Source organism: Carassius auratus, chromosome 11, assembly GCF_003368295.1.
Source record: "Carassius auratus strain Wakin chromosome 11, ASM336829v1, whole genome shotgun sequence".
NCBI classification, from domain to species: Eukaryota; Metazoa; Chordata; class Actinopteri; order Cypriniformes; family Cyprinidae; genus Carassius; species Carassius auratus.
Genome location: NC_039253.1, coordinates 13,475,985 through 13,502,748, shown reverse-complemented (window position 1 = coordinate 13,502,748; position 26,764 = coordinate 13,475,985). Strand labels below are relative to the sequence as shown.

The 26,764-nt window shown below is 37.7% G+C and overlaps 1 protein-coding gene across 2 annotated transcripts in view; it reads right to left on the bottom strand.

Moving 5' to 3' along the window:
• The window catches only part of LOC113111090 (rho guanine nucleotide exchange factor 10-like protein), a 101,722-nt gene that overhangs the window by 7,692 nt on the left and 67,266 nt on the right, over window positions 1-26,764 (bottom strand). For both annotated transcript variants that reach the window (XM_026275547.1, XM_026275548.1), the window contains 4 exons: window positions 22,910-22,996; window positions 18,862-19,073; window positions 17,775-17,932; window positions 14,723-14,865 (listed from right to left, as the gene is read on the bottom strand). In XM_026275547.1, the coding sequence (XP_026131332.1) occupies window positions 14,723-14,865; window positions 17,775-17,932; window positions 18,862-19,073; window positions 22,910-22,996 (600 nt within the window). The remainder of the gene's footprint in view (window positions 1-14,722; window positions 14,866-17,774; window positions 17,933-18,861; window positions 19,074-22,909; window positions 22,997-26,764) is intronic.

Sequence of the window (26,764 nt, the reverse complement as noted above, 5' to 3'; positions counted from 1 at the left end):
TCAGCTCTATATGCGCCCTCTACAGTTATGGCTGAAAATACGAGTACCGATAAGGGCATGGAAAACGGTCCAGGCCTGCGCATGTGCTTGAGCGATTTGCACCAACGCGGCTCCCAGATGGGTCTGGTCACGTGACAGAAAGTGGTCATGACGGATGTGTCGACGAAGGGCTTGGGCTTCTGGACCAATTCAGACATGGCACATAAATCACCTCGAGCTGAGAGTGGTCTTTTTGGCTCTTCGGAGTTGCCTCACGCAAGTCCGGGGGCATCATGTCTTTATTCGCATGGACAACATGTGGTATTGTACATACAGTAAACCACCAGGGCGGAGTACACTCGAAAGCCCTTTACAGACAGACAGCACGCCTTTCGCTGTGGCATGATTGCGGAGGCAAGGGTCCTTCTAAGAGATGCCTGTACGCTTGTAAATGGAGTGAATCAAATGGTCTGGACCCAGGTAATTTCCCTATGTCTGAATTTTCTGCAACAACGAATGGATGGCAGCAGTAGGCCCTCCATGCTTAAGGTTTGCATTGCAGCTGCCTCAGCCATTCATGCTGCTATTGACCTCAATGCGGCAATTCTCTGTGTGTGTTAATATTGTGCCTGGCATTGCCGCTCACATGCTTGTTGCACTTTTTATTATATACTTGTATGAGTTCACGGGACTATAATGTATCTGTATGGTGACTGCACTGCATCTCTCTCTCAATAAGAGACCTGCCGTTGGACATGGATTCTGAGTACCCTGGTTTGATCCCTTTATGGAAATCTAGATCCAATCCCCTCGAAGCATCTTTCAGGGTCGTATTTCATTGGTTGGGGATTCATTTTAGTGTGTAACAAGAACTGTTCATACTAGCTCCACTGAGGCTGAGCCTTTTACTTTGCTGTTTCTACGGTGTTGTTCTATACAGTCCCCAAGGCGTTAATGCCATGTCGAGAGACCATTCTCCAGAGGGAATGTTTCCGGTTACTATGGTAACCTCGGTTCCCTGAGAGACGGGAACGAGACAGAGGATAACCACATAGAGGGAAAAAAAGTTCAAAATATCTACTGGTTGATCGTGTCTAACGGTGTATCACCCAGCCCTAGTAGTTACCCTATTGTTGTTCCAAACCTGTAGGCGTTTCGTTCTTCATAGAAACACCAATGAACACAAATGTTTTTGCCCCTAAACCATACAGCTTTAAAATGATATGAGGGCAAGTAAATAACAGAATTTTATTTTTTTGGAAATAAACTTGAATGCCTCACTTTACTTTATGATTTAGGCAAAGACATCATTGTGATAATGGTAAACCTGACAAGATGCCAAGTGATCCAGCATTTTAAGATTCTTAAAAACTAAACATGAGTCAGTAAATTTGCATGTTTATATTTAAAACAGGCATTATTTTTTATCATTCATAAATGTCTAAAACACATTTTTAGGCATTTTATGAAAGTTGTAGTATAGAATCATTTTACTAAATTGTACTTCTGAAATCTGGAGACCCATTATGCATTTGAGTTATATTCAGCAGGAATCCCGTAAATACCCATTCCAATAGGAAGATGCATAACATATTGTCTTCAACATAAAATTCACACAAAAACAGTAAAAATTCTGTACACAGCAAGAAGAAACTATAATGATGCTGTATAACAAAACCATCAACTCGAAAGTCATATTTGAGATGTTTGACCTATATGTTCAACTGGGAAATATAAGCATGACATTAACATTCCCTTCATGATAAAGTCATTTCAGGCTGCAGTCGCATAGCTTTACTAATGGGTTAAAAGGTGGACTGCAAAACCAGAGACCAAGGAGAATCAACAAGCAGAAAGGATTGGAACACAATTTGGTACAGAATTCAATAAGGCATGACAAAAACAAGCAGTTACAGGACTCCATCTCCTTTCTTCTCTCATTCGCTTTCTCTTCTCCATTAGCTCACAAACAGAATATTGAACTATAATGATAAAGAGTCCATCGCAAATGCATCTAGCTTTTATTTGCCCCTCTTTTATTCTCAATACAGTACATATGCAAGGACTTCCTCACATGCAAAGTCTAAAACTAGGACAAGAACGATGAGCATTTAGAAAGCTTGTTTTTCATGGATGTTGCTCCATACTGTATATTCGCACCCATTTTATATTATTGCTAGGAGACCATACTCCCATGGAAGAGGACACATCTCTACCATTTTTGTCATCGGTCAGATACCTGCAAAACCCCTCAGGGCTGGTATTTGGATTGCTCCACTCCTGAGAAACCCTGGATTTTAGCCTGTGGCAAAAATAGGTTAAGAAGCAGGAATTGTTCTGGTCATCCTTTATCAAAAGACCTCTAGTTGAGCAACAGACACCCAATCCAAAGATTAAGCTGGTAGTCCCCTTCTGGTCCAGACCAGTTTACTCTGTCACTGAAATAGGAGCATAAGAGATACAGACCCTTCACCTGAAAATGAACATTCTGTCATTATTTATGCACTCTCATGTTGTTTTAAACTAAATTACTTACTTTCATCTGTGGACCATAACAGAAAATGAAGAATGAGAATGAGAATGAGAATCCTGAAGAATGTCTCGTTATTTTTTGTGTCCAGTTATTTTTGACATCCAGTGTTGTTTAAGTTGCAACATTCTTCAAAATATACATTTTCACATCAGTCTGTCCAAAATATCACATAGATTTTAATTTTCAAAAAAAAAAAAGTAATGTCAGTTAAAATAATCCTTCAACATTGTGTTCTAGGCTAGCTATAAATATTTATATAACCAGGGGTGCACATAAGTGGTCCGCAGGTCTGCATGCGCGACCAAAATAAAAATGTGTTATATAAATATGTTCTGACAGTGCATTTGTGTACCAACATGGTTGACAGCTGTTAATACACAATTACCATTTTAGATCACAAACTGTACTATATAAGTTTTATTTTCAACATGGAAGCATAAATCTAGGCTATGCCATGCCGTTTTCAAAGAACAATGCAAAACTGTTACATTCGTCCATGCACTTTAATCAGCAACAGTGCTAAATCCGCAACCTGCCAAAATAAAAGCCTGCTGATTTTAAGTTTGAATGCAGTGTTAATTTCGTTGACTAAATATTTTCGTCATTATTTTCGTCACGAATATATTTTTGCGGACGAAAACTAAACGAAACTAAACGAAAACTAAAATAGAAGGCACTGATGGAGACTAAAACTATGACTAAATTGATTGACATTATCGTCAACGAATAAAGGACGAGACGAAAATAGACTGTGACGAAAATCAAATCAGCAGACTGGAGAGATGCGAGGAATGAGCAAAAGAACCGGCAAAACAGAACAGACTGCATGAGAGAAGAGAACCAATCAGAGCCTGACTTACTGAGACGTGAAGCGAAGGTTTTCAGTTTTTAAATGAGCTCCCGGGAAGTCGGCATTCGAAGAGGTGATGTCTAAAAGAGCGACAAAATGTCAACAGCTCACTTCACGTTTGACGACGAACAAAACAAAACAAAGCGTAAAGCACGCGGAGCGCTCATTCGTGGCAAGAACACCACCAATTTGAAAAGACATTTACAGAGGAGCCACCCGGACATTTTCTCAAATGTAATTTCACAACGATGTTCTTTTGTTTATTGAGCTAAGCAAAATTGGAAGACTGCAGTGCGTAGATGTTGTAGCAATAAATATTACGAACTGAAAAGTACTGTAAAATAGCCCCTTCTTCAAATTAGATGAGAGCACAATACTAATACGTAATATCATGATAAAAACATTTGATTAATACTAATGTTTAGTATATTTTATAATGTTCTACTTGTTGACAATATCACAAATATTTCTATATTAGTCATGTGAAACATGAATGTTCACATCCTATCATTATACATACAAATCTAGCAATATTGTAGTATTTAAAACATACAATATTGCTAGACAAATTAATACCTTATAAAATCTTGTTACTTTTTTTATCCACCTAGCTGCCAACTTATTAAATATTTACTTTAAATGTATGCACTTATTGTTCAGCTCAGCTGTAAGCTTTAAGTCCTGGACCTAACGTTATTTTTCTTTTATTGATGGTCAATTGGCAGCTAGTTATTGTTTACATTATCATGACAGTGTTTGTTGCTGCATAAAAGCTTTTGAATCGAAATAAAGACACAGTTGTGTTGAAATAAAGTTGAATTTGTGTTTTATATATTTTGGTTAAGTTTGTTTCCTATACCAGCTGTAAAAAATTGTCTAGTAAATCTGTTATTGATTTTGGTCTTATTTTAGTCGACTAAAATACCAAGCAATTTTAGTCGACTAAAATACCAAGCAATTTTAGTCGACTAAAATAAGACTAAAATTAAAACAAATCAGATGACTAAAACTTGACTAAAACTAAAAAGAATTATAGTCAAAAGACTAAGACTAAAACTAAATTAAAATTTCGTGTCAAAATTAACACTGTTTGAATGTGATGAAAATACTTTTATTTATTTATTTATTTATTTTTAGAAGCTTTCATCCAAAGCGACTTAAAATTGGGGAATACATAAAGAGATTATTTTTTTTTATAATATTATCACACACTATTGTTACATTTATTTACTATTATTTTATAATAAAAAATAAATAAATAAACAAAGTGCAATAATATTATAACTTTTATTAATTAATTTTTTTATAGTTATATTTAATGGGTCACGCTATATGCAGTGTGAGGACCTAACCTCAAAAATGATGTGCAGCTCTGTATATAACCATCAAGTCAAAGATTAAATCAAAACACTTCAGTTTACTCTTAGTGCAAACTACCTCATCACTGATTTCAGTCTTTTTTTATATAAAAACACCCTTTCTAATTGGTAAAAATCTCAGCAATCCATGGGCTATACACGATACACCGGAGCTGTCTTTACCATTGTCTATTTTCTTCTCTGTAGTTGTGTACAAAAAGCCATTGTTGTTACAAAGTTGTTACAAAGAAGGTTGATGAGAACTTTTGACTGGTCTCTGAGTCGATTTAAAATGTTAAAACCTGAAACTAAGATAATATGATTCCAGCTGTTTTTTATTTTTCCTGTGATCATCATGTCAAAGAATTTAATACCATTTTGCACTGGCAAAATGAACAACTGTCAAAACACAGTGAAAATATTATCATCATCCTTATCATCAAACTGAAGGGGATTTGAATGGAAATTAGGTAAAATGTTACTACACATAGACTATGACATGTTAAGGCAACACAGATCTGTTCAATAACGCAGTTAGAGCTGCCCAATGCGCTTCATTCTCTAAGTTGATCTCTGTGAGCCTGAGGGGCTCAACTCTCAACTGTGATGATTTTGCAGCTTTTTATAGATAAGCAAGCCATAAAGATCTTCGAATTTGAAAAGGCACTTATGACAGAAGCAGTTTCCAAACTTGTTTGACCAGAGGGCTTAATAAAACGTTTAAACGACTCTTTTGGGCAGCCCTGGCCTAATGTTTAGAGAGTCGAACTAGTATCCCAAAGGTCATGGGTTCGAGTCTTAGTACCGGCAGGAATTGTAGGAGGGGGAAGTGAATTAAAAGCACTCACTTCCAATTAGTGCCACAACAAAACTGGCTGCCCACTGCTCTAGGTGTGTGTGTTCGGTACTCAATGCTGTGTGTGTGCACTTGGATCGGTTAAATGCAGAGCACAAATTCTGAGTATAGGTTACCATACTTGGCCACATATCATGTTACTTTCTATTATTAACTTTATTAACATAACCCTACTCACTGGTATAACCTGTTCTTAAAGGGGTCTTTTGATTTTGCTAAAAAGAACATTATATGGTGTATTTGGGGATTCCAATTTGCTGGTTTGAATCCTATCTCACTGATAGGTCTTTCAGGGTGGCTTGGGGAGAGGAAGTATCCAAAGCACATCAACTTGCCACTGGGGTTCCTCAGGGATCAGTTCTTGGACCCCTCTTCTTCTCCATATACACAACATCACTGGGTCCCATCATACAGGCACATGGATTCTCCTACCATTGCTATTCTGATAACCTCTATCTTTCATTTCCCAGATGATCCAATGGTAGCGGGACAGATCTCAGGCTGCCTGGCGGATATTTCAGCATAGATGAAAGAATATCACCTACAGCAACCTGGCAAAGACTGAGCTTCTTGTCTTCCCTGCCACTCCAACTCCAAGTGTGATTTCTCCATCCAGCTAGGCTCTTCTACAATTTCCCCATCAACTTTGGTCAGAAATCTTGGTGTAACCTCTGATGACCAGCTGACCTTCAAAGACAACATTGCAAAGACTGCTCAATCTTGCAGGTTTACATTGCACAACATCATAAAGATCAGGCCCTTTCTAACGGAGCATGCTACTCAACTTCTGGTCCAGGGGCCTTGTCATTTCTAGGCTGGACTACTGCAATAATCTTCTGGCTGGACTTACATCAAGCACAATCAAAACTCTACAAGTGATTCAGGATGCAGCAGCATGACTGGTCTTCAATTAACCAAAAAGAGCCCATGTTACACCTCTCTTTATCTCCTTGCATTGGCTACCAGTTGAAGCTCGCATCAAGTTCAAGACATTGATGCTTGCATATAGAACAGCCACAGACTCAGCACCTCTCTACTTCCACTCGCTATTCAAATCTACATCACCTCCAGAAGTCTGAGATCAGCTAGTGAGTGATGTCTTGTGCTACCATCACAGAAAGGCTTAAAATCACTTTCCAGAACATTCTCATTCACCATTCCTGGCTGGTGGAATGATCTTCCCACCCCTATCCGGAATGCTGAATCCCTGACATTTTTCAAGTGACAGCTGAAAACTCATCTCTTTTAAAACTACTTGGCTTCACCATTTTTATATTTATAAATACATATATAAATAAATAAATAATATATAAATAATATGTAAACATAAAATATAGAAAATATTTTTTCCTTTTTCTAGCTTGTACTTATTTGAACAATGTTTAAAAATTGGTATTGCAAGCACTTCCTGTGTTTGTTTGCCTCTTTAAGAAGAATCGCTTTATGTATCCCCCAATTGTAAGGCTGCAAAATGAATAAATGTTCATGTAAATGTAAACGTATTTGGTGTTATGCAACGTGTTTATGTGGTTTAAGGTAAAAAAAAAAAAATCCACATATTGTACATTATTGTTTCTCCTCTATGCCCTGCCATCTTCTTGTTTTATATTTATTTTTTTATTACAGATTATAATGACTTATACTGTCTTTTTATGCATTGCGTTGCATTGTGCAGCGTAAACATAAAACAATGTCTGCATTTGTGATCGGAGAAACGACAAACACAAGCGTGAGCTCTGTGCATGAACTATGCTCTGACTGACGTGGTCTCTACACTGTGTTCAATGCTCCCCATTCCCTGAGGAGGGGAAATCTGTTGAAGTTTACTTCATTTCGGAACATTCATTCACGGATTTGCGCTGCGCAACATCTTTACACACAGAAAAAATGTGACATCATATATCTCAGTAAATAAATACAATTTAAATTCATGTGTCCTCTTTTGCAAGGCCAAACAAAGTATTTCCACTTTCACGATGAAACACAGAGTCCAAAACATGGTGGCAGCAACAATAATACAGCGAGAATCATTAATCTATTTTAGATTTAGTCCGAGAGCTTTTTGTCATTCAATTGAAAATGTATATACGGTATAATGTCCATGTCCAGAAATGTAATAAAAACATCTTCAAAGTAGTCTATGTGACATCATAGGGTCAGTTAGAATTCTGGGTCTGTTGTAAGCGTGTTCAAGACCCTGATGACGTATGACGCTGCTGACATGTTTTCTGGTGTGCCCAATAACAAAGATAACATGTCAGCAGTGTCGTACATCAACTGTCACAGCAGTCGCACTCACAACAGACCCGGAAGAGGAGACAATGCTGAAAAATCATAATTTTTGGACCAAAATGTATTTTCGATGCTTCAACAAATTCTAACTGATCCTCTGATGTCACATGGACTACTTTGATGATGTTTTTATTACCTTTCTGGACATGGACAGTATACCGTACAAACATTTTCATTGGAGGGACAGAAAGCTCTCTGAATAAATCTAAAATATCTTAAACTGTGTCCTGGAGATGAACGGAGGTCTTACGCATTTGGAACGACATGAAGGTGAGTTATTAATGACATAGTTTTAATTTTTTGGTGAACTAACCCTTTAATGCTAACTCATCGAAATCTTAAATCCTTAGTTATCACTGTAGAAATATCGTTTCTCTAGGAGTCAAAAGGAAGCCTGCTTCAGTCTGAGTAAAAAATAATAATAATTGTGAGATAATATATGTAATTGTGAGAACATAACATTAGGAGAAAGTCACAATTATGAGAATATGAGTAAAAATTATGATAAATACATCCACCTGTGAGAATTATAAACTGCACTATACTAAGTCCAATTATGATATAAAGACATATTCTGAGACATAAAGTCAGTTTAAGACCCAAGTGTTAATTGTGAGATATGATATAAATTTAAAGTCTGAGATATAGAGGAGACAGGCTGTCATAGTGTCAGTGGCAGACTACAGATAGTGTAGAGTTCTATTCTGTCTAATCTTTCAGGAAAAGTCCTTGCTAGACTCAAATTTCAAAATGCTGTAATCCTTCATATGGGTTATTCTAAATAGTCTCTAACACTGTGATGCTTGTTTTATTGGGATCCAACATTCACTGTTAAGGTTCTCAAGCAGAAGAGCATTCCAGAAGATCTAATGCTGTTGCAACCATTACACAATATCAAAAAGCATACTTTTGCTTGGTGCTAATTTACACAACACTATTAGTTGTTCTCGTTTCTACTACTGTACAAGATGTTCTATGAATCTATAAAGTCATACTGGAGAACATCATCAGGTTTCACACACACAGACAAAAACATATACAGAATCTTCCCTTTGAATATGCGTGTAATCTGCATTTCTGCTTAAAGTTTTATTTTATTTGTTATATAAAAAAAAAACATATTCAGGTTGTAAAAACACAAAAGCAAAAATCAATGCAAATGAAAACCTTCCTTCCTTTATCTTTTCCCGCAATGCACAGCATTTTTGTACCTTCGAAATCACCATCCGACCAGTGGCTTCAAGGGCCACACATCATGAAGGTTTCAGTGACTCGGATTCCAGTTTCTTTGATTTCAAAGTGATTCACAGCGGATTCTTGTTTCACTGTCTCACAAAACAATACACCCCCTCCCAAACACCTTTTTAAATGTCCACAGGGAAAGAGGAGCCATTTTATGCCTGATCCTCTAATGAGGCATGAGGGAGCTGCACTCCTTATCAAGGGTTTGCACGCAGCCCCCTGAGGTCTTTGGTGCTACCGAGGAGCCCTGAGAAACCTTACAAACAGCTAGTTCTCCAGTCTGGGGTTGAGGCAGATTAGTTGGAGGGGTTGAGGTGGGTGCGAGAGACTGTTCTCTCCTCTACACACTAGCGGACAGGGATTACCACCTGTTTGCATGCCCTTGCCAAAGGGACCTTCTTTAGTTTGAGAGCAAGGGAGACGACTGAAACTGCCTTTGATGTGTTTTCACTTTTAATTGACTTGTCGGCAGTGCTTGCCTTTGCTCTCGTTCTCTCATTGGTTTCATTTTATTTTTCTTGGACTATTTCTTTAGAAAAAAGACACCAGAAGAATACTTCTATCAACTGGTTCTTTCCATCTGTAATACTGTTGTGAATGTGTATGTTACGTGGTTACAAAAGACTTCTATTTCAAATGCTGTTCTTTTGAACTTTCTATTCATTAAAGAATTCTGGAAAATGTATTATGGTTTACATAAAAACAAAGCAGCTCTATCAACTGTTTTCAAATGCCTTAGTTGCAACTTATTAGGTTATATTTTTGTTTACACATGGTTAAAATATGTTTACTTCAGTGGTAACCAGGGAAATCTACAAATACTTTATCTGAACTATGTTCACTTTACCATGGTTCATTGTCATAAGGGACTGCCAGTAATACACTGTTGCATGCATAAATTGCTATATTTTTATTCGGAGAGCGTATGATTTATATTAACGATACAGAATAAACATGAGCAATATGAACTTTTAACATTCAAATTTAAATAAATGTACTGCACAAACTAGGGTACGATTTCAATAGGTTTATTGTGAAATAACTCAAACATATAGCCTATGTTTTTTCTGCATTGTTCTGGGCTGCCTTTTCCAAAAACAAATGCTTTCTTATTATAGGCTACTCTTGGGAAACGCAGCTCTATTAAAATGCACTGTCAGAAGTCAGTGAACACTCTCTGTAATTGATTGATTCTGCCTTGCAACATTTGGTGTGTTCAGGTGAACAGGAAAATCCCTTCCACACAATTATTTGCTAACATAGGTTATTCATCCAATTTAAAGCATATTGTAGGAATAATTTTGGTTTAAACAAAATCACTGGTAAAAAAAAAAAAAAAACACCTTAGTATCAATATTTTTATTTGAGTATCGATACTTTCGAAGCTCCCATCAGTACCGATATATCAATACTTCATGATCGATTCGCCCATCCCTAAACAGAACCGCTAGTTCAATCAGGACCACTTACGACAAGTATATTTATGACAATTAGATTTGCATACAGTTAGTGTTGGCGGTATGGTTATGTTCTGGGCAACACTCCACACGCGTGTCCATGCAGCCATGCTTGGACAGAGCAGGGAGAGCAGCAAGACAAACCCCCCTGGGGTACAGAACAGAACCATTATAAGCATACATAATTACAATTCACAATTACATGAATTGTAAACAGAATGTGATAGAGACTGCTTCCAAAGAAGAGACTGTAAAGAAAGAACAAAGTTAGATTAGATTACAGGTTCAATTGGTGGAGTTGGGGTTGGAGGAGGGAGTTAATCGCAAGCAGCGATGTGATGGAAGAGACACTGAAGAATGGGAATTTAAATAGACCGCATGTGATAGGTGTCAAGACTGGATTGGTACACATCAGGAACAGCTGACTGTCAGCTGATGCAAGCGTGACTAACGTGGCCTGACTAAACTAACTCAATGCTCTATATTTAAATCAGCACAGCCAGCGAAGGATTGAACTCAACTGTTTTGAACAAGCACACCTTTTTTAAACAACCTACAAATGGCTGTTTCGTTGTCTGTTGATGAAGTACAGACGTTCCTCTCATTGATAGCAGAGGAGCAGATCCATCGAGATCTTGATGGGGCAATGCGAAATGAAAAGGTTTTTCACGATTCGCAGAAGTAGAGGCAGCACAACTACAAAGACATGTGATTAAATCCCGCCCACTAAACTGCAGTGGAAACACAAACAGAGCTAAATCGAACTGTGCCGAACTGAGCCATACCGAGCCGAGTCATACCGAACAGTGGAAAGGTGCCATTAGGTGGACAGAGCTAAATACAGGAGTACAGACTGTCCAAAATGTTAACTCAAACAGCATACTATAACTGTTCCTAGCACAGCCAATGCTTTACAGCTATAAAATAAAACAGCATGACTGAAAAATGTGGATCATACATATGTGATACATATCTACACAAATTTGATTTGAATAAAACCATCTAGTAAATAAATGACCATGTGAAGCACATACTGTACATCCTAAGTTAATTCATCAAAGCTGCTTGCTGGAATAACAATGAGCGTTTACTGTAGTTTGCAACATCATGTTTGCCATGCTATTAAATAAAGCATTTATTCACATATAGTACAGTAACACACTGTTACAGTATGTCATGTACATTCATTTGAGATACAAATACTGATGCACTGTATTTATTTACAATATTACCACAATCACCATATATATAATAATATGATTATTATAATTTTTAAGTACATTCTGAAAATCTGTATACTGTACATTTACAGTTATGATGAGTCTAAATATGTGTATAAATTGGGCCTTAGGTGTATGATCTGAGTCACCGAGTCTCACACAGAGACAGAGGTTGCCTCCACCAATTCACCCTATGACACTACATCAGTATATCACAGCAGGAGAGCATTGTACTACCAGCGGAAAAAATACAGCACGCCTCCACCTACCATCTACCCCCTCATTAGTCCATGTAATACTAGGTGACAGTGCTTACAAGAGTAACATGTTTAAACAACCATTCATTTAACTGAGTGTGGGACTTCACTCTTCAGCTTTTACTATTCTGAAAGGATTTCTACAGCCATGTTGCCACCCGGTATTAAGATGTGTATTCTGTGATCAGCTGAGACACATTACCATTTACACTTGGTCTTAACATGAGTTTCAGATAAATCTCCTCTGACCACTTGTTTTCAGTCCCACCCTTCTTATTTCGAAAACTACACAACTTTCTAAGGCAGCACAGAGTGTGGCCCACTGAATGAATGAAATCATTACATTGCTTAAAGGTGCCATCTGTAATGTTTGGCAAAAAAAATCAAGTCATACTCCACATTCCATAACAGATGGGGGCAGTATGCCTCAATAAAGTGAATTGGTCTACTCTAGAGTAACAAACGAGAAACGGCATAGTCTCTATGCTCCGCCCCTACTTTCACAACAACACTACAGCCATAACTGTGCGTTCACACCGCCGGCGTCTAGAGCGTCAAAAATCGCTCTTGCCGCTCTGCTCACGACGCAGCAGAAAAATTTGTGAGTGCTCAGACGCTCTAACGTAGATCGAATGCTTATTTTGTATTTAAAGCGGCCACAAAGCGAACAAGCTTGTTGATCTCGTGCAGACTAACCACAAGGAGTTATAAGTTAACCTCATTAAACATTGTTGTGGACGAAATATTAGGATCCTTTACTTAAAATGAACAATCTCAGACAACTTGGTCCACGTATCACTTTTACTTTATTTTTTATGTCCCTGTACGCAAACAGGGACACATCATAGATTAATACAAACGCTAAACAGCAATAATCAACCTGTCCTTTATTCTGCTTGGGAATTAATGTGCCAACTCTCAAGCATTCACCGTGAGACAAACGCAATTGACTCTTTTCACACGCTTTCACGCCACACATCAATTTGTCCATGCACAGAAAAACCACGAAGCAAACAGGACACGGAGACCAACAGACTAGACAGAGCAGGTTAGTTATGATATAATAAAATGGGTAATGTTAAGTTATAGCTAGCTAATTATCAAACGCAGCTACATTTCTTTCAGGCCGGGGCTAGTAATGCTAATGCTAATTAAGGTTGATATCTCTGCAGCACTATAACTTGTCATTTTTTTTAATGACATCATCGCGCTTATTTCTTCTCATTCTTTTGATGCGTGTAGGTCATGTTATGGATATTTTTACCTCAATTTTTGCATATGGCACCTTTAAGAGGGAGCGGGAAATTAAGCAAATGCAAAGCATTATCATTGTATTCTGTGTGTTATGGCACAACATAGTGAAGTCTGAATATTTTTTCTTTGTGTGTGTGTGTGTGCGCTTTCTCAAAACAAATGCCATAATGCTCGTGTTAAGTCAAGATTGTTGATTGATGCATCTTAAGGCCGTTACATGGCAAGCCAGCGGGTGGCCAACCTTGGGCCGTCTTTGAGCACCTGTCAACTTTTTGCGGTATGTCCTGCACTGTCTGCACTAGTTGGATCCAGTTGGCTGTCAGTCCTAGATTCGTTTTCCCTTTTTGAATAATTAATATAAACTGCTGCCACCTGCTGATACACACAGTTGTTTCCTCAGAATGTACATGCTAGTTGGTCAATGGATGTAGTCTTTGCAGCGTGTTAAAGTGCAACTTTTTTCACACATACCTCATAACTAGTTCTTAAATGTCAGCTTGGTGTTTCACAGCCTTTACGACCAGGTGTAAAGAGGGCCTACATAATAATCAGCCAAATTTAAAAATCCAGTTGGTTGGAGTCCCTAAAAATTGTGCAGGGTTTTCCCAACCACCACTGTTTTTTGCTCCATAGTACAATTGTTGAAATGCTTTTGGCATTCTACATCAATAGTGTTCCAGTGGCCTCAATTGTTTCAGGTCAGGGAAACAAGGAGGAACGCATGCTTTATTTAAAAAAAAAAGGTGACAATTTCGTACAGACTCTGTTGCTTATCCCACCGACACACATCATTGTACGCCACTTTGCCACAAGTCCCAAGGAGGCAGATTTACAGCTGTAGAGGAGATGCTCACCCCTCCAGCTGCTGGGCCTGCATGGCTCCACAGGGAAAGGGATACAATGTAATCAGTGGAACAAAACCGAGCACTGGCCTGAACCGAGGAGGATCAACCGAAAAGCAGCAGGGGCCCACTCACCTACCACTAGCTCAAATCTCCTCTCTGATGGGCGCATCCAGAGAAATCTCAAAGGATAAAAGAGATGTTTGATTCCAGAGATAAAACCCAAGAAGGCAGAACTAAAGGAAGGCTCTAAAGGCTCAGGGTTATGGAGGCCCATGGGGTAGATCCCCCGGGTACGGCTCCTCCATATTTGAGACAGCCAGAGAAGATTATGAGTATGTCAGAACTATTTACTCATCCTGTGTGGTTTAAAAGAAAGAGGGGAAAAAAATAGACCCCAGAGGAGACACCCTGGCCATATGGATTGCTGCTCCTCGGTAGGATTATTGATCTTCACACATAAGCTAATTTGTCAGTCAGTGTTGGCCAAGTGCCTGTGAAACATAGTCTGTGCTCTTCCATTTGCTGAAGTTTGGCGTGAAAGAATATCAACATAGTAGAGCTTTAAAATGATGAGTCTACCTGAGTGGACAAACTGGAGCCGTCAACTACAGTTACTGTGTTAGCACAGCTGGCCCAGACCGAGTCCTCCAAGGCAAGTAGCGTCCTGATGGGATCTGAACCAACTGTTACTTTCCTACAGGAGTCCTGGTTCCACAGCTCACCTAGAAGTCAAAAAGAGACAGTAAGTTCAAAGTAAGAATACTTATATTAGCATCAAGATTCCTGAATTTCAACTATGGGCATGCTAAAGGCCCAAAAATTCAAGAGAAGACAGCAAAAAATATATTTTGTGATTAAAGTTAAATGTGTAAAAAAATAACACGTCAACTACTGCATTACATTTACATATGTACTTATAACTAATAATTTATTCCCAGTTTGTATAACAGTTTTGTTTTTCAGGCTACTAAATTAACCAATTCTAATTTGTAAAAAGCAATAAACTAATTCACAAACGGTTCTTAGATTGTTTTGCCTGTGTGCTAGATTTATTCTATAAGATGTATTCTATTAGGAAAGGAAAGAAAATGAAAGGAAAGAAAATCCTTTCGTTTTGATGTTTTGATTGTAATGAGCTTTAAAAATGTAATTCCAGAAAATAGCCCAAAATATATAACTTTGCTTATTCTGAGTTTTATGACAAAGAAAACTGAAAAACGAGGTAAAAGTACATGAGTAGAGAATACAATTAGGCTTGTGACATACCATGCTTGACGGCAAATCACTAATCCTATCTGGTGGAACATTTCAAATATGGCCAAAGATGGTAAATTCATATGTTATTTCCCTTATAAATGAACGCTTCAAATAGCAGAGCTACAAAAATGTGCTGCATGCTAATTCCACTGCTTTGCCCTGAGCAAGTCACTTAAAGTAAATTGGTTTCATTAATACTCAAGAGTAAATCCTTGTGTTTGCAAGACAAATATGTATAACTGGTTGTGGAACTGTATAATTTATGGCTACATTTTAAAAACATACGGCTTGAGCAAGCACTGCAAAGCATGTTGTGGACCGCATATCTCCTCCAATAAAACTAGCGCTTTCTATATGCTAATGCGCTAACAGTGCCATGTTAATAACTGCACCGTATTGTGTAATCCAATTTATACATTTATCTCACAGAACACGCCAGACTTTTTCCTCGAGTTTTAATCAGAGGGTTTGCACTGTAGCCGACATATGTGATGCATTACATAAGCTTTTTTCTTCATCTTTTTGCCCCCCATCACAGTGTGTTAATGAAGCAAAATTAGAGGGGGAACCACAGCGAGCAATTTTAATTAACATTCTGTGTTGTTTATTTCTGCCTTTGAAAGCAGAATAGCTTTACAATGACTTCCGACTTCCTCAGGTTAATTGCATGGCATATTCAAAATGTCAGTCTTCCCACTTGTTTTCGTACATATGCTTTGAAAACATCCCCTCAGCCGCTTTGTTCCCCCTAATACTTAAACGAGGGCTGCCTCAGATTTCCCTCTTGCAAATCCTAGCGAGAACCTTTGGGGCAGAGAGGACTTATCTGGACACTCAAAGCATCTGCAGATGCAGTCTTTACTTTATTGCTCCAAAAGTAATAAAGTGGAAGGAGGAGAGATGCAGTCTCATTCAGATGGGTGCTTATTGCTTCTGGGTGTAATATATTTACGTATTTTCTTTGGAAATTCAGACACCTCATTATTATACTTATAAATTCTGCAAACTGTTGATTAAACACAACAAAATGATCCTGCTCTCTTAATGTAGCTAGGAAAAAAGGGAAGAAAAACACCAAATCCACCCCTAAGCAATTTCGGCTTGCTCATACGTTTCAAAACGTTTTCTGATTAATCTCATGTGAGACCCCAATGTTTTAAGGGGAACGTATTTTATTTTTAACAAAAAATAAATAAATGAAAAAATATATATAAATTTAAAAATCCAGCCTGTACATCCCAGGGAATATATCTGGTTGTAATATGAAAAGTAATATTCAATCGCCACATTGCACATCAGTATAATTAATCTTACTTTCCTCTTCACTGGAGGCAATTCCTTGTTGACAGCCAGGTAAGTAGTGCATTGTGATAAACCCATTGTGCAAGGGTTGTCTGCCTTGCACCACCCCCAAAAAACACTTACACACACAGCGCAGTCCCTCGCTATCTATCATGTCTCAGAAAACAAGAGTTCTGCATGCACACCCGTCTTATGTTGTCATTAGCCCACACTTATGCACTGCAAATGAATAAGGCGCAGGCGTGGGCAGAGGACAGACTTGTAAAATCATAAATTGCTTTCAAGGTAATCCCGAATCTGCTGCCTTTCCATCTAACTAATACATACCCAGAACAATCTTATCACTCCTGTCTCATCTCTGAATGCATTCAGAATACATGACAGAACTAATATCTTTCACATACTCACTGAGGCATTCATCTAACAGAGAAGGGACTGAAATAACATCCCTGAATGTTTGAATGGAAGGTTGATGAAAGAGCAAATTGAACACAGGGACAATCAGATTCATTTGCACTATTAATTTGATTTGATTACCCTTTCACTCTATTGAGTCCCTTTCATTTGGGGACATACTAATAATTACCCTTCTTAATTATCCCACCCATTTAGTGTTTAATCCCATTAGCGAGAAAAGGGAAAAAGAAAACATACTGAATGTAACTGTCCAATTCTGTGCTAATGTGATAAAGAGAAAAAAACAAGCCTAATAGGATAGAAATAACATAGACGTATAAATCCAAAGTGATTATCCACAATCCAAAACAAATGGCAACAATACATGTAGAATAAATAAGCTTTGTTTGACATAATGCATAAAAGCAAAAGAGAAACCACTACAGCCTTGTGCAAATTATGAGACCTTGAATGACATGCTGAAATATCACAAGTTTTGTTCACATAAAAGACCAAGACTATGATATCTGAACTGGGATATTAAAAGGGCCATGGAAACAGAAAATAACTTGCATGAGAGCTGGAAACTAACTTAGAAGTATGAGCTTCTCAGCTGTACTTGAAGCTAGCATGAGCGTACAATATAATGAGACATCAAGCACTATGTGACTCGTACCTCCGTGATGTCTCTCATACACCATTAGCGTTCCATCCCGCAAGCCAGCGAACAGGAAGTTCCCGGATTGTTTGAGACAAAGAACCGGACAGCCCTCGGGGTTACGGAGAGTCAAAAGACATTGGGCAGCTGTGTCCATACTTCCGTAGACCAGAATGCTTTGGGAGATAAACATTGAAGGAGATATAATGACATCTATGCAGGAAAAAGTATAATTTTAAAATGAAGAAAGGAAAGCTAATGCCTTATGTCCACAGTTCATTTGCCTTGATATTGTGAAATGTATTTTTAAAAGGAGAAAACATTGTTCTCTGTGGCTAATCAGTGCCCTTCATTTGCATAAATAAAATCTCAGAATACCTATTGTTTTTCTCAACCTTCACAAATTATTGAACTTCACAGTAATTTTAATGAAGTGGTAAACTTTTCCTGTTCCAATACTACAGAGATGCATGCATACCATAAAAAGATGCATCTACACAGACAGCATTAATGTGATTACACATGTAACAAGTTAGGTAATTAATGAAGCCGAATATATTTTATCCTTTTCATATTGAAATTTAAATAGTTTGTCCATTAAATGAGTCGCTAAAACTTATGAGGATAGTCGTCACCTGTTTCGTGTCCCTGTATGCATTGCAGTGTCTGTAATGGCACCTTAAATCTGATTAAAAGGCTTTTACCTTTCTTGTTTTCCCTATTGCTAGACATGTGCTCAAAACAAACAGCTATTAGGCTATTAGTCTTGGCTACCGCCTGGTTCTCACGGCCAAGTGAGCTGACAGGAAAATAAAGGAAGCATTGACGAGGCACTTCATTTACATAGAACCAAAGGCTTAGGTGAATCTAGTTTCCTCAGAGCAACCTTAATTTGGCTCTGCAGGTGCCTTTAGATATTTAACAGGTACTTCAATATTTTTAAATGAGGAAAAAAATGCTTATTTTTAAATAAAACAGTCTACACTGTAAAGTATATATATAATATAATTCAATGTGTTACTAATTGTGAAATCTACTAGCAATTTCAGAGTAACAGCTGCTTTTTTCAGTGTATATATTACCCTTTTTTTTGTGTACATATTACCTGCCATCATCAAGTCCCACACAGATAGTACTTCCAACTCCAGTGGAGCTGTGAGGGCTGGTTTTGCCGTCCTCTGAAGATTTGGGCTCAGGCACATACTCCAAACACCTCACTCGAGCTCCCATCTGGAGGGATTTTACAGGCCGAGGTGTGGGTCTGTTCAAGGAGAAGATGTCCACCTGGCCTTGAGTGGAATCACCTCCACCGGCTACCTGCAAAAACAGAACAAGGACACGCTATTATAGGTAGTCATCCAACCAAAACCCCTCTCTCACATCCATGACTGTACATGTAGGGAAAGAAAATAATAGAGGAAGGTAAGGGCTTTCTGTTTTTCTGCCACTTTCAACCACTCCCTCGGCTTTGTGCTTTCACTTCCAGTGCAGAGAACCATGCAGAGGAAATTTCAAAAGACAGAAAACTCTTTCACTTCCTGTGTACTTTAATGTTTCCCAGCCCTGTTATTTTATTCCTGTCAATTTCAATTCCACAGTACATGCAAAGTTAAAATCATACATCTCGTAAAAATCTAATCCATAGACTTTCGCTTGATAAAGTCTCTAAAATTCATACTCTATCACTCCTAATGCATTCCCAGCATCAGCTTGATAACTTCAAACATCTTTCTGTGAAGCTCCAGGGATCTTTTCATCGCTGAAGCAGAAGAAAAGGTGGGGTGGAGAGATGTCCTTTGAATGCCGCTGAGCTGTTTGACAATGGAGGGTTTCCATTGGGTTAATGATTGATCGCCTTCTTAAAACAGAGACTGAGATGACAAACTCGATCCTTGGTGAAATTACATGTAGTTGACAGAATAAGACTTTAGCACAGTGCTGCTCATAAATCCATCCTCTGGTGCCTTTCCTCAACAACTGATCTAGGTTCTGCATCCATTCATTTTCCTAGCGAGTTGCTTTAAAATGCAGACTCTTGTAACAGATTTGGATTGCATTGCATCATAAATTAATAATCCCCCAGTTTGTGAAAAATAGTGTTTGTCTTCGCATCCTGCTCTCTCTCATGGTTACTCATTCATGCATAATGCAATGAAAGCAACCCGCTCGCTATTAGAAATTAAACGAACTGATCAGCATCCCATCATGCCTACCACACAAATTGGCTCATCTCTCCTTGTGCGGCACTAAACTGCTCCAATTACTAAATCCATATAAAAAAGGAGGGAGATAAAGGGAAAGAGTATAACAGAGAGTCTGCTGGCCTTATTATAAGTGGCCCTTGTTTAGGGGCCATCATTTATAATTACCTCAGGACTCTGAGTGACTGGAGCCGGCCGAGTGGAGCGTAATCTCAACCAAAGAATGGGAAAACAACAGAAAAATGGGAGGGATGCTGTCGGAGAGCAGAGATTAATTCTCTTTTAGAGCTATGTTATGTGAGCAAAATGGCAGGGCTAAATATAGTCTTTAGCCTTAGAGTTCCTCTCTTATTTGCATGCAATCATTTGTCTGATTTGTATCGCAGCATACAATCTGGATGGCCAAGGTCTCGTGGGCTGGGAAGAGCAAGGCAGAGCAAATAACGGCCTGTTGCGGAAGCGCAGTGGGAGATAAGGAGGTCTTATCTTAGGGCAAGAAGCTAGGAAAATAACTGAATCTCTGCGTTTTTCCCACTCAGTCGCAACCTACAGCGGGCCCTTGTTCTCCCGCTTTCTCACATAGGCTCAAATCCATGTTCGCAAACTTGATGATGATGATCCACCCCTCCTTTTTCAATTCAATTCCTCCACAGACTAGGTGGAATTATAGTTCCCTGACAAACTCATCAGTACTTGTTTGGAGGAGTGGATATCTGGAATCGTGCCCTGGACACATCTCTGTTTTTTTTGGCTGGAAAGCCATGAAAACCAGCCTTAGAGCCAAATCTCTGGACAACAGAGCATTAATTAGGCTGAAAATGACTAAGAGCCTAAAGGGAGCAAAGGTAGTCTGGGGAGAAAGACTTCATCTGTCTATTTGTACATACTGGACATATTCAAACATTTGCCTTTGACATCCTTTACCCAATGTTTTCAACTCTGAAAATGATGCTGTATGCACCATTCAGAATTGTATTTTAAATTACAATCCAATTCTTGATGTGTCGTGTAAATAGAACTAAATGAATTACAATTTAAATAGATGAAAATCTATATTCAGGCTAAAAGACAAAGACCCTAAACAGAAAAACTATCTTTTCTTTACCTTTTGTTTAAAGTTTGTTTTATGTTTTTGCAATTTAAAATAAATTCTACAGTTTCAGTTCCTAAAATTTATATTTCTTTTGCCAATTCCAAATCCAATAAAACATCCTGTGGAAAATTTGAATAACATTCCAAAAAAAAGGACTACTTCTGCTACTAGCAGCACCAAAAGGCATATATAAACTCCAAACTGTTTTTGAAATACTCCCTTAGGCGTCTGTAAACAACATTTTACCCAAAAACATGGCAATGGCAAACAATAAAAAAGCAACTACTTATTTTTATTACCACTAACCGACTAAATAACTAAAATCCCAGGAAGAACACTGTGAACACACACACACACACACACAAATCAATAAATAAGTCTCAGTCTTAGAAGTGAAGATGCTAAGGTAGAGTGAATTTAGTGGATGACTGGCTAGCTTACTGTCTTGGACTGATTAGAAACAATGCATTATTTTCATCTGAGCCATGAGAAAAATCCCAGCAGCCCATCTTAGAGTGATCTGATTATTGTCACTGCTCATTAGGAATGCTAGCAGTGAAAACTGCCTGTTGTGATATGATGATGTGCTATCACTGACTTATAAGTTAGGAAGTAGCAAACGGCTGATTCATTTCCCCTCTTCTCACATCTCTCAGTCCAGTCAAATTCACTGAGAAAATGAAACCTGCTATAAGTGAAAGATGTGTTGATTGCTTTAAGGATTTCTTTTAACCTGCTATATAGGTTTCCACAGACAGACTTTTGGCTAGCAGTGTAAAGTCAGATCCACAACACAGCTTATCAAGGTTATAATATGATACATTTAACAGTCTTCGACTTAGGTTCATTTGAAATAGCTGCAAACACAATAATAGATCTATGTGGAGACTGTAAATCTATGGAAATATGAATTACATTAATGACAATTGTCCCACAGTCCCTCAGATAATGATTATTTCACAGCCACAACTCAACAAATTGAAGCAATAATGCTAGTTTACTTGGTAATAAATGCCTTAAATAAACATCTGAGTGTATTTTTCAGTTTAAGTTAAATAACAATTAATATTTCTTCCCCAAAACCACTACCATGCCTGTTTGACTGCATTTCATCTTGTAGCATGCAGCAGACCAAGCCTACGTCCATTTATACATCTGAAAAGCAGGCAAAAATGCAAAACGCAGCAAAATATGTTTACGAATGCTGCTTAATAACACATTTTAACATTTAACAAGAAACACCGGTAGCCCCACTGAGACTAAATGGATGCACTGAGATAATATTTAAAAAGTGACCCCTATGATTTAAGCTGTAGAGTGAGATTTAGATTTAGGATCAGACCTCGAGAAAATTATATTTTGGATCTGCAATGCTAAGGACTTTTGGCACCAGAACGACGTCCTAATCCGGCCAAATGTAATTTCCTACTGATTGTCTCCTTGTATTTTTTTTTTTTTATCCACCCAAGTCCACCCTCAGTGCTCTTTAGAATACTCACAAAAACAATTAACTGAAAGACACAGGCAAGGGCGTCCTTTTGTGTCCAACCAAGGCTCGAATTGGATTTATCCCCCTGCTTTGGGGGATTATGTGATAAATTGCCCACTGCACCAGAGGAGGGAGGAGAATGAGACTACTGTGTGAAACTTTTAAAGGTGATTTCACAGGGGTTGTTATGAAAACCAGTGTTATTTTGCATAGAAAAGGTCTTTGCAGAATACAGGTTACGTCCACCATAACTTAATGGTAAATTAATGCTTGCCAGTTTTAAACAACAGTCAGAATTAAGATCTGTTTTTCATAAAAGGGATATGTAAAGGGAAAAATGTATATTTTATGTGCTTCTGTTTCTACTTACCCAGAGGTAGCCTTGAGGAAGTGAAGTACTCGCCGCTGAGAAACCAAGTAAAGCACACTGAACAGGATTGTGAAGGGCAGCCTCCAGCTATGAAAAAAAAGAAGAAAAAAAAAGAAAATCTTACCTAATGACTAGACCTGAGAACATGTTAATTCAATGTAATTATGAGACATAAAAATTAATCAGAGTCAGCATTTTAAAACAATTCAGAATAAAACATGGTTCAAATAAAGCCATTGTCATAGGTTTCGACTCTCCGGAAAGTTGTTTAGCTTGAATGCAGTGTAAGTCGCTTTGGATGTGTAAATAGAGAAAAATAAAATATACTAAAATGTATTTGAAACACATTTATTTTGTGCCAAGTATACTATAAATACATTGACAAATGTATTTACTTAATAAAAATACCACGCAATTGTACTTTTGATATACTAAAGTCTGCTAAATTGGAACAACTCATTTCGTGCTTAATGCAATGTAATTGTGTGAAGGTAGAGCTGAAGTCCAGCTAAAAGATATACTGAAGTATATTTGATTGTGCTAAAGTGGAACTATTATGAGTATACATCAGGTATACACTTTAAATATCTTGCATTTAAAGACTGATATTATTCAAAGATCATACAATCCTCATCAATGGTGACATTAAAACACATTTTAGGCTTAATATTATGAAATGTGCATTGTGCACAAGTAGTACTCCAAACAAGTTTAATTATACTTTTCATATCAGTAAGTCTCGAGCAATATGTCAGTAAGTATGTTAGTAGATTTTAACTACAGTGTGCTTTTTTTAAAATGTATTACTTTTTTACTAGGGCATAAATTAAATCTTTGGAAAAAAAAAAAAATATATATATATATATATATTTAACTTATTTCAAGGATGTTTAGCAGATATATTTCTCTGATTACAATGTAGCAATGTGGCACACTTCAAGTGGTGGGTGGCATATTCATGGCGACCATAATGTCGCGTGATATAACGCCATATTAACAGACCACAAACAGCCGCTGTTTGGGAATGTTTATATTTAATGTGGGAAAGAAGGCTGGGAGAGATGGCAGAAAGCACATCTAATTTAATTAGGGAAAGATAGGAGAGTTTGGTATCTATGAGAATTGAATATCTTTCATGTTGCCCCCAGTGGAAACTAGGCATCAACCGCTAGCTATTTCCAGCAGTCATTTCCCATTTTCCCCACTTTTTCAAAGTGCAAACATAAACAGGTCCAAAATAATGTTGGCAAAATGACAATTTCAATCAGCCGAGAGAGCTCTGGCTCTCCCTTCTCCAAACCACTCCCATCTTTTTCCATTAACACGCAGAGTTTACTTTCCTCTTGCATATCTACCATTTCTCCCATTATTAAATCATTCATCCATCTGCGGTGACAAAAAAAGTATCATTTGTAATTAAATACCAGTCATGACAGGAGCACATATGGAGGCCTGCGGGCAGCAGAGCTCGGCTGGTGGCAGAAAGGGAGTCACTTGAGAACACTGTTGCTCAGTGAGGAGCACAGGCAATCTTCACAGGTGGAGATTGCTTTGTCTTTGTCCATTCTCCAATGAATAGCAAGTGCATTTGGCTGAATATCTGCTTCAGACGCAGTCCCTATGCTACATGATTCCTCAGCAACACATTTATTCTGGGTTCTCGAATGGCACCACGCAACACTCCTGTCCGACTGCAGAGGTAATATACTGCTTCTGAAAACTGACTTAATCCGGCCCACCCTGAATGCTTCTTTGTGTATGGAATTCCAGACGTGCTTTGTGACCTGTGGCACCTCATAATAGCCTGTCAGAGTTAAGGGTTACTTTAATACCTTTGGGTCTACGCTAATACATTTATTATATAGTATGAGTGAAACAGATGCATAAGATGCTAAGAGTATTTAACTACTGGTCTTTAATTTAAAATATTTTATAATACAAAATTATGGGTATAATTTATCATAAACATCAACCACAGTTTGCTCAGCATGTTAAAGAGACTGATGAAAAACATTTCACGTTTGTATTACTCTGCACTCTGCTACACTACTCCTCAGAAATATACTTAAAATGACATTTAAGTATATTTGACTTATACGTACAAAAGTCTTAATATATTTGTACTATACTTGTGCTCCTAGAATCAGTATTTTCATTTTTCATATGGTAGAGGGTGCTTGTACACATCTTCTACATCTACTATACTTGCAGTATAAAACTACTAAACTAATAGTTTACTGAGACTTTACTTCAAACTGTACTTTTCTTATAATTGCAGTACAAACTACAAACATAGAGGCAAACTAGTTGTGTACTCAATGTTTGCTACTGTTATACTTAGCAAACTTTGTAATATTGTAATAATGTTTTATTATCTATATTTAATATTCTACTGTTAGTGTTGTCTGTATGCACCAATGGTCTGACAGTAACACAATTTCAATTCTATGTATGTACTGTACAGTACATGTGGAAGAATTGACAAAAAAACAGACTTGACTTGAAGTATACTTAAAAGTATACTTTTATATACTAGAAAGTGGGCCAATTTAGTCCCAATGAGTATTGAAACAGTACACTTACAAGTATACTACTAGAACACTAATGTTTGTATACTTCCTAAATAAAGTATAATTAATAAAATAAACTTGAAGTATACTACTTTTTGGTAAGAGCATTCAAACTCAGTCCACGTTTATCTGTGGTTCACAGTCAGCAGCTCAACTCAAAGTGACTAAATAACCTGAAAGGCCATTTAATTAGCATCAGGGTGCCATATTCCACTAAGCCTCTCGCTCAAATGCAAGTGCAACACAGGAGATCCCAAAGGGAGAAGGAGAGAATTCATAGAGAGATTTGATGGAAGACTTGTGTTTGGGTGCTCGTCTGGGGAAAGGGCACTAGGTGAGCTAATTAAAGAGAGATTTGTTGATGAAGAAAGAGGGCGGCCACACAGCTGGTGGCCCCAGTGACCCACTGCTCTACATGGTATCCACCCCACCCTTCTAGGTGATGGGCTGTATGCCAGCTCCAGGTGGTGAGCATCTTTTCCATAGGCCATGAACTCATCTGGAGGAAACCCATATTAGCTTCCCTTGCATAGTCTATCCTGCCTACAATATGTCCACATTTAATCCCGTAATCAAATGCACAATGCCAGTGTCACAACATCTAGACCAGGGGTGTCAAATTCAATTCCTGGAGGGCCAGAGCTCTGCAGAGTTTTGTTCCAACCCTGCTCTAACACACATATCATGTAGTTTTCATATAAGCCTGAAGGACTTGATCAGTTTGATCAGGTGTGTTTAATTAGGGTTGAATATAAACTCTGCAGGGCTGGGCCCTCCAAGAATTGAGTTTGACACCCCTGATCTAGACAAAAATAAGAATAATTTTTAAAAGGTATCTTATATTGAAGTTTTCAAAGTTTTGAACCAAAAAGCAACTCTTAAGACTCATTCAATGGGCTTATATGTAACAAACTCAATTATTATCATCAGGAGTCATCAGCCTTGAGGAGGTTTTGGACACAATCCTTAAAGTGAAACAAATGGAGTGGTATGCTTTGAGGTGATTTTCTGTGACAGTAAATAAATCCCTACTCTACCTGTGCTTTTTTTAATGAAATATTGTGATAAACGTTATACAAAAAGAACATGTTTCCTCCCTCCCCAGAGTTAATAAGTAATTATGCAAGTTTTGGTCTACCTTTATGACTCATAAATAATTTGCAGAGATAGTAAATTAAACATTTTTCTTCTAATAATGTCTGAACACATTAAACATATAGCTTCGAAATTGCTAAATATATTATGTATTGTGATGACAATAACAATAGAAATATTATGCAATTAT